General features: G+C 43.6%; 4 protein-coding genes across 4 annotated transcripts; 3 read left to right on the forward strand and 1 right to left on the reverse strand.

Annotated features, from left to right (window-relative positions):
• Positions 1 to 6,999: 6,999 nt before the first annotated feature.
• Positions 7,000 to 8,361, forward strand: O0I10_002330 (uncharacterized protein; the record flags this gene model as incomplete). Its single annotated transcript, XM_058482414.1, has 6 exons — positions 7,000 to 7,083; positions 7,155 to 7,527; positions 7,588 to 7,754; positions 7,835 to 7,935; positions 7,998 to 8,104; positions 8,171 to 8,361. The coding sequence occupies 6 exons, from the start codon at positions 7,000 to 7,002 to the stop codon at positions 8,359 to 8,361; spliced, it is 1,023 nt and encodes a 340-aa protein (XP_058346912.1).
• Positions 8,362 to 8,844: 483 nt separating this feature from the next.
• Positions 8,845 to 9,498, forward strand: O0I10_002331 (pheromone receptor transcription factor; the record flags this gene model as incomplete). The annotated part of the gene is made up of 2 exons (XM_058482415.1): positions 8,845 to 9,168; positions 9,247 to 9,498. 2 exons carry the CDS (start codon positions 8,845 to 8,847, stop codon positions 9,496 to 9,498), a joined length of 576 nt encoding a protein of 191 aa, XP_058346913.1.
• A 457-nt stretch (positions 9,499 to 9,955) lies between these two features.
• Positions 9,956 to 11,095, reverse strand: O0I10_002332 (uncharacterized protein; the record flags this gene model as incomplete). Its single annotated transcript, XM_058482416.1, has 2 exons — positions 9,956 to 10,259; positions 10,332 to 11,095. The coding sequence occupies 2 exons, from the start codon at positions 11,093 to 11,095 to the stop codon at positions 9,956 to 9,958; spliced, it is 1,068 nt and encodes a 355-aa protein (XP_058346914.1).
• A 1,755-nt stretch (positions 11,096 to 12,850) lies between these two features.
• On the forward strand, positions 12,851 to 14,157 carry O0I10_002333 (uroporphyrinogen decarboxylase; the record flags this gene model as incomplete). The annotated part of the gene is made up of 4 exons (XM_058482417.1): positions 12,851 to 12,911; positions 12,971 to 13,030; positions 13,122 to 13,630; positions 13,687 to 14,157. The coding sequence occupies 4 exons, from the start codon at positions 12,851 to 12,853 to the stop codon at positions 14,155 to 14,157; spliced, it is 1,101 nt and encodes a 366-aa protein (XP_058346915.1).
• Between the last annotated feature and the right edge of the window lie 444 nt (positions 14,158 to 14,601).

Raw genomic sequence — 14,601 nt, forward strand, 5'->3', positions numbered from 1 at the left:
GTACCTCCAGCCACGATTGCACCATGTAAATGCTCCAAATGACAAGAGCAGCACAAACAACACTCGACATTGACTGGGAAAACAACATTGGGTCGCGTCGTTTGTCGTGTGTGGAGGGTATCTTTTTGTTCGTCTCCAGCAAGTCCCACCTTCACGATTGGCTCCATGTAACCATTGCACAACACGACCACAGAAGTTTATACCTGTACCAAGTTATCAGCACTTGCGAACAATCATGAGATCCTATCAAGCTTCGTGTTTTGTTGATGATTATCTCCTGTGGAGGAATACCCTTTGTGTTTGAAGCTGCCTTTTGGCACCGTTTGTTCGACTCTCTTTCTCACTATGCCTGCCGCTTATGAGTATCATTGGCAAGCAGCATCACAACGTCAGGATGATGAAGGAAATGGAAAACACCGAGATTGGATTACTATGTAAGGCTGTGGATGCATAAAGCAGTATGGATCAAGGCAGAGGCACTGATATTGTATCCCACAACCTTTTTCAATGCGCAGGCCACTTTACCGCTTTGATGGATTACAGTATGTAGAAGTAGTATTACAACGTCAACTTGATAAAGCAAAGGAAAAACAAGAGATCAGATTGAAGAACACACATGGATGGATGAAGGTGATGGTTCACAGCGATGGGCTAGGCATTACATGGGATAAAGAGCTTCAAAGGGAGACCTGCGATCCGGGTACATGATAGCGTAGCAGAATTCATTGTTTGACAAGAGTTTGCATATGACCATTTTCATTGTATAAAAGGAGCTCATAAACCATAGACGTTTCAGGGTCATTGTCATTGCTCTTTGTGATAAAAAAAAGCTCTTTGAACTTACTCATCTCATCAGAGAAGTACTTCCATTATTTATGATAAGCGCTCAGTAGAGCTATCCTTCTCAGCGAGGTAGCGTCATCCTTTTGCAGGAACCATGCTAAACTTCTATATCATTCCAGTTTTAAAAAGTGACCAAAGTCAATGAAGAAGAGGAAAAAAGAAACGCGAAGGAGGTGACTTTTTATAAGGGAAACATCGTCAAGTCAATGTAAATGCCACTTGCTGGCCAATGAGTCGCGAAAATGGTTTATGTTGGGATGGCTGCAATACAATTGGGAAGCGACTCAGGGTCGTCAACTACTTAATGTGTGCATGTTGTGAGTGTGAGATGCTGATCCATAGTTTGTGGTATGCATCGACAATAAGGGTTCCATGTATCTCCTTTGCATGTAGGAGAAGGTCGAGCTGCATAAACCAATCTGTATATGTAAACCCACCAGTAATCAATCCAATCATCCTGAAACTCAATGGAGGGATCACTTTACTTTTTCTCTTCTCAAGGTCATCCCACTTCCCACTCCTCGTTATTGTATCACAAAAGCCATATACTTCTTGCATGACCGATAATCGGACCACCTTTATTATTCCATCTTCGAAGCAATAGTATGTAATCAACAAGCTAGCAACCTCCAACAAGCGTGTAATAAATAAACAATGCTTTATTTCATCTAGCTATCTTGATACATTGCCACCACCATCCTCGTACTCGTATCCGTCATCATTCGTACTCGTATCCGTCATCATTCGTACTCGTATCCGTCAGCAGTCGTCAATCTCATCGTCACCCAATATCCAAAAACACACAAGTTGAAGAGAACGGGATCTTGAAGGCTTCCTTTTGAATCTTGTTGCGTTATCATTGTCATTGTTGTGAATGTGATGATCATTGTCATTGTTGTGGATGTCGTAATCATCGTAATCACCATCGTTGTGAATATGCATCGTAATGGTCGTCTTTATAAGTAAAAAGCAGCCACATTAGACCATCCGGTGCCGGGAATGATGACGATTTGGTATACCGTTAGGCGATCCTCTCTAAGGAAGAAAGCAAATCAGAAGGAATTCACAAACCAATCACCACGCAAAGCCAGTTCGATCCATGGCAAGGAAGGACATCACTTACGTAGAGTCCAGGCTCATAGTTGTTCCCATTCATCCTCTCCAAAGAAAGAAAGATCCCCAATCCCTTCCAATCATTTCCCACCTCATGAAAAGAATCCTCAAGGGAAAGAACGAGCCTATCACGAGAAGAGCGTGTTGGTTCAACACATTCACAAGCTGTTGCAAATCCCCTTTTACCTCGACACGGTGACCATGCTCTTCCAACAACCCATCGTCATCGATCCATCAACTCAAACGCAGGCCCGTAGAGCCCTGGACGCGTTCCAAGAAGCTTTCCAGCACGCTTGGCTAGTGCAGAGCGATGCAGCGGCCACTTGGTACAGGCTGGGACTTGAACCCAAAGAGATGATGATGATGCCCCAAGTTGCATTGCCTGACCAAAGAAACCTATTCAATTCATTATTAGCACACACGCACAATAAACACCCTTTTCATTGTTTGTTTCATTGTACTTGCCTTTTCCATATACACAAAGACCCGTTGTTGTTGGTTACTGGAAACCGAAAACCATGGTGTAGTGTTGTTGAGCCGAAACAAAACGCCAAACCAGCCAACGTCTTGAAACCAAACTTGCCCTCTATACAAGCTGACGCGTCAACGGAACCAATTCGGCTGCAACATTGGACTCTGAATGTACCTGTTGACACCAAGCGTAGACCGGGAATAGCAACGAGCAAAAGGAAGCAACAATATCGCCATGGCAACCACCAACCACCAACCACGCTCATTCCTCAGCACTTTGGACACACTCACTCCCTGACAATGCATGTTCAGAACTATGTTAATGCCTCACAAACAACAAGAGCACTCTTCTATAATACATTACCTTGATCGCAATGTCGTGAATGGAATAAGGAAAGGTGGGAGAAAAAGAAGAGAAGCGTTGTCTCAAGTCGTGGAGCTGCCGACCCCCAAGTTTAAATCCCCTACTGCTATTACACTGAGGCCACTCAATTACGCTATACACACACTATCCACCCATCATCATCCTCGTAATAGACAACAGGTACACGCAAATAAAAGAACTGATCCTGACGTATAGCAAAAGGGTGTGTGCCATTTTACACTTTACATGATAATGATGATCCAACAACAGCCATTACCTTACTACCAGGTTAGCTCGAATCAAGAAAGTTAAATGATGGGCATGCTGGGCTGGAGCAAGACAATCGTTCGTATGCATTGGATTGGACAACAAAGGTGAATGGGAGGAATGGGCTATTAACCGGCAGTTTACAAATAACTTACCAATTTGATTCTTCTGATATTGGATGATGTTTCTGTGCTTGAGCGTTTTTCAGCCAAATCTCATCGGATCAAGAAAGTTGAATGATGGGCATGCTAGGCCGGAGCAGGACAATCGTTCGTATGCATTGGATTGGGCAACAATGGAGAATGGGAGGACTAGGTTATTAGCTGTCATTTTGAACTATTCCTAAATAGTGTACAAGAATCATGCATCGCCTGTGCTGAATGACTCAAGTTACACAAACACGCCCTCTGCATCTTTTGCTCTATTATAGTCATACTACTATACATTAAACAAAGACCACTTCTCATATAGCATCACGCTTACAAACATAAAGGTGCCTGTATCTCCAAACTTTACAATCAAACGTGGGGTTTTTATTAGAGCAATGTGCTCGGCTTCGCCAACTGCACCTTGGGTGCCAGTTTCACGATCAAGCTTGCCAATCCCAGATTTCGCAATGCGCCACCAGCCAAACTGGATCTGGGGGTCGACCTCTTCGACGACGGCGACCAAAAAAATATTTTTTTTAGCTAGTTGCGACATTGAACGCGAAACTTGCACACAAGGTGCTGTTGGCCAAGCCGAGCCCATTGCTCTATTAAAAACCCCATGTTTCATTGTAAAGTTTGGAGATACAGGCACCTATATGTTTGTAAGCGTGATGCTATATGGGAAGTGGTCTTCGTTCAATGTCAAGTCGCTGGACCCTGGCAGAGCAAAAGATGCAGAGGGACCTCTTTGTGTAACTCAGCTACTTTGCATGACTGGAAAGATGGAAGGATGATACTGTATACTGTTGACAAAAGCCCGTACATTGCGAGCTAACAGCCATTTCTTCACAATAGCCACTGTTGTCCACTCTATGACATGTGAGCGATTCTCCTGCTTCAGACATTCATTTCCATGATTGGATTATGTTGATCCGAGTTGATTTGACCGAGATACAGCCAAAGAGGGATTACATCAATCCACACATCTAACCATGCTCTATGTTGCTCAACTGAAGTAACCTTGTATGAGCGTAGCTCAGCCAAATCAACTCGGATCAACATAATCCAATCATGGAAATGAATGTCTGAAGCAGGAGCATCGTTCCACTGTCATAGAATGGGCAACATTGCCGATTGTGAGGAAATGGCTGTTAGCTCGCAATGTATGGGATATTGTCAATAGTATACAGTATCATCCTTCCATCCTTCTAGTCAGGCAAAGTAGCTGAGTTACACAAAGAGGTCCCTCTGCATCTTTTGCTCTGCCAGGGTCCAGCGACTTGACATTGAACGAAGACCACTCTTCATATAGCATCATGCTTACAGCATAGTAAAAACATAAAGACGCCTGTATCTCCAAACTTTACAATCAAACGTGGGGTTTTTATTAGAGCAATGTGCTCGGCTTCGCCAACTGCACCTTGGGTGCCAGTTTCATGATCAAGCTTGCCAATCCCAGATTTCGCAATGCGCCACCAGCCAAACTGGATCTGGGGGTCGACCTCTTCGACGACGACGACCAAAAAATATTTTTTGGGCTAGTTGCGACATTGAACGTGAAACTTTCACACAAGGTACAGTTGGCCAAGCTGAGCACATTGCTCTAATAAAAACCCTACGTTTGATTGTAAAGTTTGGAGATACAGGCACCTTTATGTTTGTAAGCGTGATGCTATATGAAGAGTGGTCTTTGTCCATTGTCAAGTAGGTGGACACTGGCAGAGCAAAAGATGCAGAGGATCGTGTTGTGTAACACAGCTACGTTCGCATGAATGAAAGGGTCAATGTATAATTACTTTATGGATCATCTAGGAACAGGCATGTATTGCTAGCTAACGGCCACTTTTATCCAATCATCATTGTTGCGAGATCCACTGCATGGGAATGATGCCCTACTCCTAGACATTCATTTCCATGATTAAAGTAGGTTGATCCGAGCTGATTTGACTGAGCTACGGTCAAAGAGAGATTACATCACTCTGGACATAAAGCACGCTCGATGTAGCTCAACCGATGTAATCTTGTGTGAGCGTAGCTTTCCAGCCGTCAGCTCGGATCAACCTACTTTAATCATGGAAATGAATGTCTAGAGCAGGAGCATCGTCCACCTACAATAGAATGCACAAAAGTTGGGAATGCACAAAAATTGGCTATTGGCTGCCAGTGTATGACATCAAAGTGAGGGTTGCGTACCATTCATGCATTGTCACTGAAGTCCTGACTTTTAGCTGAGTTACCCAAAGAGGTCCTTCTGCATCTTTGGCTCTCTCCCAGGGTCTAGCTACTTGACAATGAACAAAGACCACTTCTCATATAGCATCACGCTTACAAACGTAAAGGTGCCTGTATCTCCGAACTTTACAATGAAACGTGGTGTATTTATTAGAGCAATGTGCTCGGCTTGGCACGCTTCCCAGTTGGACCAAGCTTGTTGACGATCTCGAATAGGCCAAGAGACCACTTGCGATCATATGCGCCGCACCTACTGCGTGAAGCCATAGTCATACGTGCATCTTGCCGCTGGGGGGATACCAGAACGATACTGGGGCGAGGGAGTGTCCTTGGAACAATACGAAGCCAAAAGGTGGAAGATTCAATAACATGCAATCCCCATAGCCAACTTTTCCCAGTCAATGGTAGTGTAGTCTAAAGTAGACAATGAGTGAGAGATTGTCATAATAGAACAAGCCCAACATACCTCTTGAGATGCCAATAGTAAACAGGTCCCCAAATAAAGAGCACACTATTGCCACCTAATGCAACCAAGTGAAACAACGTAGTTGTAACGATCCTTCACTCCAACTTACCTCTTTAGACTTCCCACAAGTGTTCAACGATGACAATGGCCTTGAACGGTCTTGATCAGGGGAAACCTGGTTGGTTTTGGTTGAGATCAACCGTTGCCTTGGCTACGCAACGCTGCTGTTATGAGACGCGTGTAAACCCCGACACACTTTTTACCGCCCAGCCATTTTTACAACACGTGATTGTCGCTGCCATGGATAGTAGCAAATGGTTTAAGGCATTGTTGACATGTAACTTTTGGGTAGGTGCATCATCCAGGAGCTGAAACAAGAGTATGTGGTCTGTGCACGGCTACTTTTTATTTCCGAGGACATGAGTAGGTCCACTTTGATTTGCCGAAGATCGTTTGGTGTCACATTGTTCCTCTGGTTATCTCGTTGTCTCATTTAAACATAGTCGTTGCTACGGCATAGATAGTAAATAAACTGCGAGATAACAGCCTTTTCATCGAGGTTGGCACTATTGTTTATTCTATGACATATGAACGATTGTCCTGCTCCAGCCCATCGTCTCCATCCTTCAACTTCCTTGATCTGAGAGGATTTGACTGAACAATGCTCAAACAAAGAAACATCATCATTCAACCTACTCAGTCTCCACCTCTTCCACTCCCGGCTTCCTGCCTCTTCCACCCGTTCCCAACTGTTGGTCCATTCAAGTATACAACTACCACCTACGAACGATTGTACTGCTTCAGCCCGTCATATCAACCCTGCACAAAGATCATTACATGATGAGTACAGTATCCTTGGCACTTTGCAACAGCCATCGACGCATTCCATTTACAATCGGTCTCCATAGTGACATATATCACTGTTTAATAAGATCCATTTCGAAATCAATTACAATGAGAATAATGTAAACTAGCGTATGCATCAACCCAAGTGGACGAGATAACCTAAATTTTGGGCTTGTCAACCGAATGCGGTAGTCGATCTCTTTCCTCCTCTCAACACAGCGCAACCCAACTTTTTACCTTCTCCAATCATGCCTCGTCATTCCAAAAACAACACGGCATCCAGCGTCTTCACTTATCATGAGACTAAATCGCTTGATTACGGCACGAAAAAGGTAGACAACGAGAACCAATGGACGTGTTGCAGTATCCATCCGTTTGCTGACAGCTTGCCTATTCACTACAGCAACGCATCGGCCGCGATTCTTTCCGAGAGTACAATGCCTGCTTTCTTTGTTTACAAACTGCTCGTGATCCGGTAGCATGTCCAGAGGGGCATCTTGCTTGTCGTGAATGCATGTACGAGTCGATCCTGCAGCAAAAGCAAAACATCAAGCGAGAACAGCGGCTCATGGAGCAAAAAGTGCGTGATCTAGAGAATCTCAAGGCTCGAGAAACCGAGGAGGCCAAGCAAGCATTGTTGGATGATTTTGAAAAGACACAAACGAGTATGCTTGGTCGTCGTGCACCACGTGCAGCAGCAACAACAACAACATCGACGTCTACAACCGAGAATAGCATAAATTCATCACCATCGTCAGCTCAGAAGAATGGCACTGGTATGTGCTATTAGAGAGAGGCCATGTGAGATTAGGTTTTCTTATCATTTATATATCTAGAGAGTGGCTCTGGCAACACAACACCATCTGCAGGCACCAAACGAAAGTTCGAATTGACCGAGGATGCTGTGAAGGAAGCGGCTGATAAGGAATTGGACAAGGCATCCAAGCGTCTTGCTGAAGAAAAGGCACGAGCATCCGCTCCCAAATTATCAAGCTTTTGGCTGGTAAGAAAGGAAGAGAGAGAGAGAGAGAGCGAGGCAAGCTATATGGCTCATTGTGGTTATTCGACCTGTGTATTGAATAGCCATCCTTGACCCCTGAAGCCGAGAAGCAATTGAAGGATGAAATCAAACCCATCTCAACGCAAACCATGTGCTTAGCAACCAAAACGCCCCATCCTGTCAGGTAAATCAAGTAGAGTATAAGGCACTTTATTCTGAAAAGGGTGCTCACCTACTTTGACTTAGCTTGAAGTCATTGATCGAAGTCAAGTTTCAGCAAGAAGAGGGCAACAAGAGTAAATGTCAGTGTCCAGCATGTCTCAAGACATTGAACAACTCTGTGAAGTTCTCAGGTATGGATATGGGAATATAGGGTACAATCTCCAACACATCCACTGATGTACTTTTCTCTTTCCCAGTAATGCGTAATTGTGGACATGTCATATGCAACACGTGTGTGGATATGTTTGTCAAGAAATCCAAGAGGTGTTATGTATGCGAGAAGAAAACCAAATCCAAAGACATTGTTGATATGAGTGCAGAAGGAACCGGATTCGCTAGTGGAAGTAGTATGGCTATGGCTACAAAGTGGGATGTTGCATTTCAATAAACGGCGTAGATGCCATCATGTTACCCATAAATACAGAGACCTATCGGCCTAGGAAGGATTGACAGGAATGGCGTCAATATGCTGTATGTAAAGACCAGTAATTGGGGTCGGCTTCTCTTTTCCGTATACAAATGATGTGACATCAAGCTAATGCAGTACGATGCAAATTGTTGTTTATCTCCTTAATTGCCTTTTCTATCGATTTCGATATATCCGAACCTCCTTTCGTTTGATGTCAAAGGGCAGAAGACCGCGTCTCACCTCTCCTTGCTTATTCTCCCACTCATATCAGCATCATCTCATGCAAAAGATCTATTGTTCCGCAGATGATATAATTAAAAAGTCGTTACTCTCCTTTTTGGGAGATCTTCATTCTTTTTTTTCTTTTCGTTTCGTTCCATCACACACACACTTACACACGCACTTGTATATCCTTACTCTCACATTAAAGGCGTCCATGTGCGCATAGACCATTCTTGAAACATGCAACAAATGCCATCTTCTACTCCCATCACTGATACAAAACAAGAAGCCACAACCAATTGCTTATATCCATCACAAGCAGCAGCAGCACAACCATCATCATCTTTGGCATCCATCCAAGGAGGGGTTAATACTCCCACCCCACAAGGCTTTCGTTCACCACTGCAACCAGATGATGACTCTGAAGAAGATGATGCTGCAAGTAAACCCGATATCCCCAATCATAAACGTAACGGGCGACGTAAAATCAAGATTGAATACATTGAAGATCGGTCAAGACGTCACATTACTTTTTCAAAGAGGAAGGCAGGGATTATGAAAAAGGTAAAAGAAGGACTCCTCGATGATACATTTGAATCATCAGACGCTTATTTATGTCATCCACTGTATATAAATGTATAGGCTTATGAGCTGAGCACCTTGACAGGCACTCAAGTATTGTTGCTAGTTGTATCAGAAACAGGCTTAGTGTATACCTTTACAACACCAAAACTGCAACCGTTGGTCACCAAACCAGAAGGCAAGGGTTTAATTCAAGCGTGTCTTAATGCGCCGGACGAGCCAGTGGCCCCCAATGTTTCTTCTTCCTCTATGGGGAACAAATCCATCAACGACGGAGTGCGAGACAGCAGTAGTAGCAGCAGGAACATATAAAGAAATGTGCTACGCGTACGGCTATACATTTATTTCCATAGCAAGCTAGTATGGGCAAATTGGATGACATATGGATGGCAATAACTTTAGATCATCAGATATGTGGAAGCGTATATACAAACAAACACCCATCCATTCACATAAAAGAAACCTTATTTCCATCTTATGATACCACCATCTCCACATTTATGGATTACTGCCGAGGGCACAAGAAAGATACTTTATCATTACAGCAGAGTATAGTAGATTACAAACAACAAAGGAATAATTTTCAGTACTAGAGAAGGGGAGAGAGAATATGTGGATGCGTATGATGCGATTGCAAACAGAAAAAGATTAGAGGTTTCAATAGTAAGAGTAAAACAAAGAAATGCAAATCGAAAGAGAAAGGAGAAGAAGAGCGTATTTGGATATGCGACGGGTACGGTAGATGAAGGGGTGGTGTCGATGCTGTTATTTACTCATCCTTGTATTGGAGCACCGTGCCAAAGACATAATCCCACATCTTGGAAGTGATACCATAACCCGTGTCGAAGTCCTTGTAGTGATGAGCCATGTGATACTTTTTCATCTCCTTAAAGTGGATCTTGAACACCTTGGCGTGATGCAAGTAGTAGTGGACACAATCATACAAGACGTAACCAAGGAAACCGCCGGCGATAATACCATAAGCCATCACGGGTGGGAACAATGCGTGACCAAGACGAGTCAATGGATAAGAAATAAATACATTCAAAGCAGGTGGCATGACCAATCGAAGGCTATAAGCAGTACATAGATTAGGCTATCATTCATATACACACACCCTTGTCACACGCACACAAACTACTTACCGATCCATGGGGAGATAATGATGGAAACCATGCAAAGTAAAGTGAAGAGTGAACGCCATTTGATGATCAGGGAGCCATTCATCAACGTGGAAAAGGAAGCGATGCAATCCATATTCAAGCAACGACCAAATGAGGATACCCAGAGCAAATGATAGCGTGCTTACAACCGGCATATTGTCCTCCAACGATTTCATCAAATGATAACCCACCACCGGCAACCAGATAACGGGCACTACCCACCATGCCGTTTTGCTCAAGGGCTCCAATAACCAATGACCAAAGAATTGAGCAGGCTTGGGAAGGTATCGAGGTTTATGCACTTGTTCCAGATAGAACTCCTTGGTAAAGTTGCCTCGCAACATTTGTGGGATGAGTGGCTTTCGCAAATCCAAAAACTGATTCTTCTTTGCATCAAGTGCCAAGTCGGTCTCCTTGGGATGGAAGTCTTCACGAGTGTAATCCTCCTCTTCTTCTTCATCCTCGCCTTGAAGGGTGCTGTTGCTGTTACCATCGTTGCGGGATAAGGTGCCGAGACAATACTCCTCCAAAATCTCATACGCTGCATCGGAATGGGCATGTTCCAAGACATCTCGCATAATCGCCGAGACATCTTTGCCAGCATAGTCCAGAATAAGATCGTCACCACCGGGATGGTCCTGAATGAATTCGGTCACGTCGTACACCTTGCCGTCAAAGATGACCCAGCAAGACTTTGCATTGTTGTGGCGTGCCACCTCAGATTGGGTATACAGTTTGACAGCCATCAGTGAGATATCTTACGTAGGCCAAGACGGGAAAGTAAAATAAAGAGAGAGAGAAAAAGAGAGGGTTAAAAAAGGAAAAAAAAGAGAGAGCGAGCGAGCGAGAGATGAAATGAAAAATGAAGGGGAGCCAGAACTTTTTTTTTGTCGGATGATGCTTCACTCCGAAGGTGTTCTCTGCACATCTTTCCTTGCCCCCGTCAGCGGAAACATTCCATTTTCTGAACACGCCACTCTTATGCCGGATTCCTTAGTTTGACTCATCTACATTTCCCTTGCATATCCTACCCTACAATTGCCCGTATAAAAAAGCTCTTCTTCTTCATTCTCAAAGATAATGATCAGATGTAATGCCTTCTTATCAAATCTTGAGTAGTGTATTTAGCTTACTACGTATCATATAAACCTGCTTACTGCTTCCAAAATATCCCGTATACATTGATGATGGATAGCTTGCATCCGATTGACTGATGATAGCTACCACCTTTGGAATGCTGGTGCCTATACACAGAATTCGGAGTTAAAAGTCATCTGCAAATTACTCGTTGTGTCGCATCCGGCAAGCGAATACCGAGTGATCAAATCAGGGGAGTGTTTTCTTCATTTCTTATCCACTTGCAAGCAGTGAAAGCCCCATTAGCCAAGCTGATGATGTTGGTTATGGTAGAGAGAACAATAAACAAGGTGTCGACTCCAGCTCTTTATATAGATACTTGAGATGTTGAGCTATCATTGACTATTCAGGCCTTGCTAATGAAGGCACAGGTATGATGTACAAGTTGCACCGACGTTGAGGAAGCCGACATATCCCTGAGGGTAGATAGGGTATCATGTTGCTGATATCAATGCAATTGTATTACCATTACTGCTTACATCGTGACTCGAATGCTTAAACATACAAGAAGCAGCCATCCTAAAACATGATGTAATAAATGTTGATAGCGTACTACTAACAATGACATGATCATTTGTAATGCGTATATGTATACGGGCACAAAAAGTTGGGTTTAGGTAGCTAAGACGGAAGATTGATGCCACTGATTAATGATTGCTATTCATACAAAGGGCTTCATCATAATGCTTTCATTGTCTTGATCTTCATTGTGATATTTGACCATTGTTGTAATAAGACCTAATCACCTTGCTTGATGAACGACCCATATGCATGAACCACGTTGGAGTGATCAATCCCTTTCTAGGCTTCGACGTCAATCATGCGCTATTGCTACATGTATATTTTTGGACATGGGTATTAGGTAGAGTTGTATCCTTCACATGATATCGCCGTATACAAGTATAATAAAAGACAGCTTTCATCATTTCTCATTCCCCTTCTTCTTGCTTGTTCATGCATTAGATAAGTGGTCAAAGTTGCTCGTTTCTACTAATCCATGTGTGCGATGTAGCTATCATTCCATGAACCCAACCTTATCATCCCAAGCAAGCATGGACGCTGATAGCAAATAAGGCCCAAACTCTGTGAAGAATGGCTATTGATGCTATCCCCATGATCCTTGGCCAATGCATCAGAGTGAGATCCACCTTATGGACAATCCTTTTTTATTTTTATCAACTATTGCAATCCCATTACTACTACTACTACTACTACTACTATTAGCATGTAAGAAGGTAGCAATAGGGTGGATGTCTGTGGGGTGTCACGTGGTATTCAAAGAAGCTGATGTTGCATTGGGAGCCCGCTGCTCGGTTACCATCGCCGGTAGGACTTGACAGAGCCAGCTTTTGCTAATCAACAACATGAGCTCCTCCGCTGCTTTCCCTCCTCTCAAGAATGACTTGTTGCTGCGTGCTGCTCGCGGTAATTTTACAATGCTTGTGTTGAATTCAGACCCATTGACGCGAGGGAGCCCATTGTAGGCGAGAAGGTTGAACGTGCACCAATCTGGATCATGAGACAAGCTGGTCGTTACTTGCCAGGTACATAGACATACCTATACCACTATTGAAAACCCCTCCTTTCATTGAATCGATATGTATGTATGACCATGTATTGAATGTATCCTCGTAGAGTTCCGAGAATTGCGCAAGCACCATAGCTTTTTCACGATTTGTCGCACACCCGAGTTGGCTTGTCAGTTGACGTTGCAACCCATTGATCGTTATGGTGGTTTGTTGGATGGCTCTATCATCTTTTCTGATATCTTGGTGATTCCTCAAGCTATGGGTTTGGATGTTCAAATGGTGGAGGGCCGTGGTCCTGTTTTTACCGATCCTCTCTTTACTCCCGATGACATGAAACGCTTGCGTGAGCACGTGGATGTTGACAAGGAACTTGGATACGTTTATGAGGCTATCACTCTCACTCGTCACAAGTTGGAGGGTCGCGTTCCCTTGTTTGGTTTCATTGGTGCTCCATGGACATTGATGGCATACATGATTGAAGGTGGTGGTAGCAAGACCTTGTCCAAGGCCAAATCTTGGTTGTGGAAGTACACGGATGATGCACATGCATTGTTGCAACGCATCACTGATATCTCGGTCGAATTCCTTGTGGGTCAAGTGAAGGCTGGTGCCCAGGTAAGCGATACAACCTATGAAAAGCAATTGCATACTGATCTATGGATTGAAATTAGCTTCTTCAAGTATTCGATTCCTGGGGTGGTGAACTTAGCCCTTATGATTTCAGAACCTTCTCGCTTCCTTATATCCAGCAAATCTCCAAAAAGGTGCGTCAAAGATTGGGCGAGCTTGGTATTCCTGAAGTCCCCATGGTGATCTTTGCCAAGGGTGCATGGTTTGCATTGGAGGATCTTTCGCAAAGTGGATATGAAGTTGTCTCATTGGATTGGACCATCGACCCACAATACGCTCGTCAAGTCACCAAGGATCGTGTTGTACTCCAAGGTAATATGGATCCCTCCGTGTTGTATGGTGGTCATGATGCTATCCGGGAAACAGCTACTCGTATGGTGCATGCTTTTGGTAAGGATGGTAAGCACATTGCCAACCTTGGTCATGGTATCCTTCCTACTGTGGATCCTGAAGCTCTTAAGGTGTACTTGGAGACTGTGCAAAAGGTGTCTGCCGAACTCAAGAAAGATTAGACAGATATATCCCCCCCATTAACAAAAATCATTTGATTGTTTACTAGTTCCTTCAACAGTATATATGCAATATAGTTCATTTGATTGTTAATACGCATGGCATGCTAATATCTACTTGGAGAATGAAAAGGATGAAATTTCATTTACTACTAAAAGGGTTCCTTGTTGATGATTGAAACCAGTTATGTGATGAGGGCATCCACCTCACTCAAATGTGTAAAAAATGATTGAAAAGTCTCCATTTTATTATAAAGATGCACAATGGACAAGTTGGTCTACTATGGGGAGACGGCCTGTTCCTGGTGGATTGATTGAAAAAGCGCAGTGTAGGAATCCCCGCTGGATGATGGTGGCAAAAGGGTCAACAGCTTTGTTTACTAGCTCAGCGGCTTTCTCAACTCGCAGACACCCACACATACACACCTTCTCTCTCTCTCTCTCCAA

This window comes from Lichtheimia ornata (assembly GCF_029851405.1).
Source record: "Lichtheimia ornata isolate CBS 291.66 chromosome Unknown scaffold00006, whole genome shotgun sequence".
In the NCBI taxonomy this organism is placed as follows: domain Eukaryota; kingdom Fungi; phylum Mucoromycota; class Mucoromycetes; order Mucorales; family Lichtheimiaceae; genus Lichtheimia; species Lichtheimia ornata.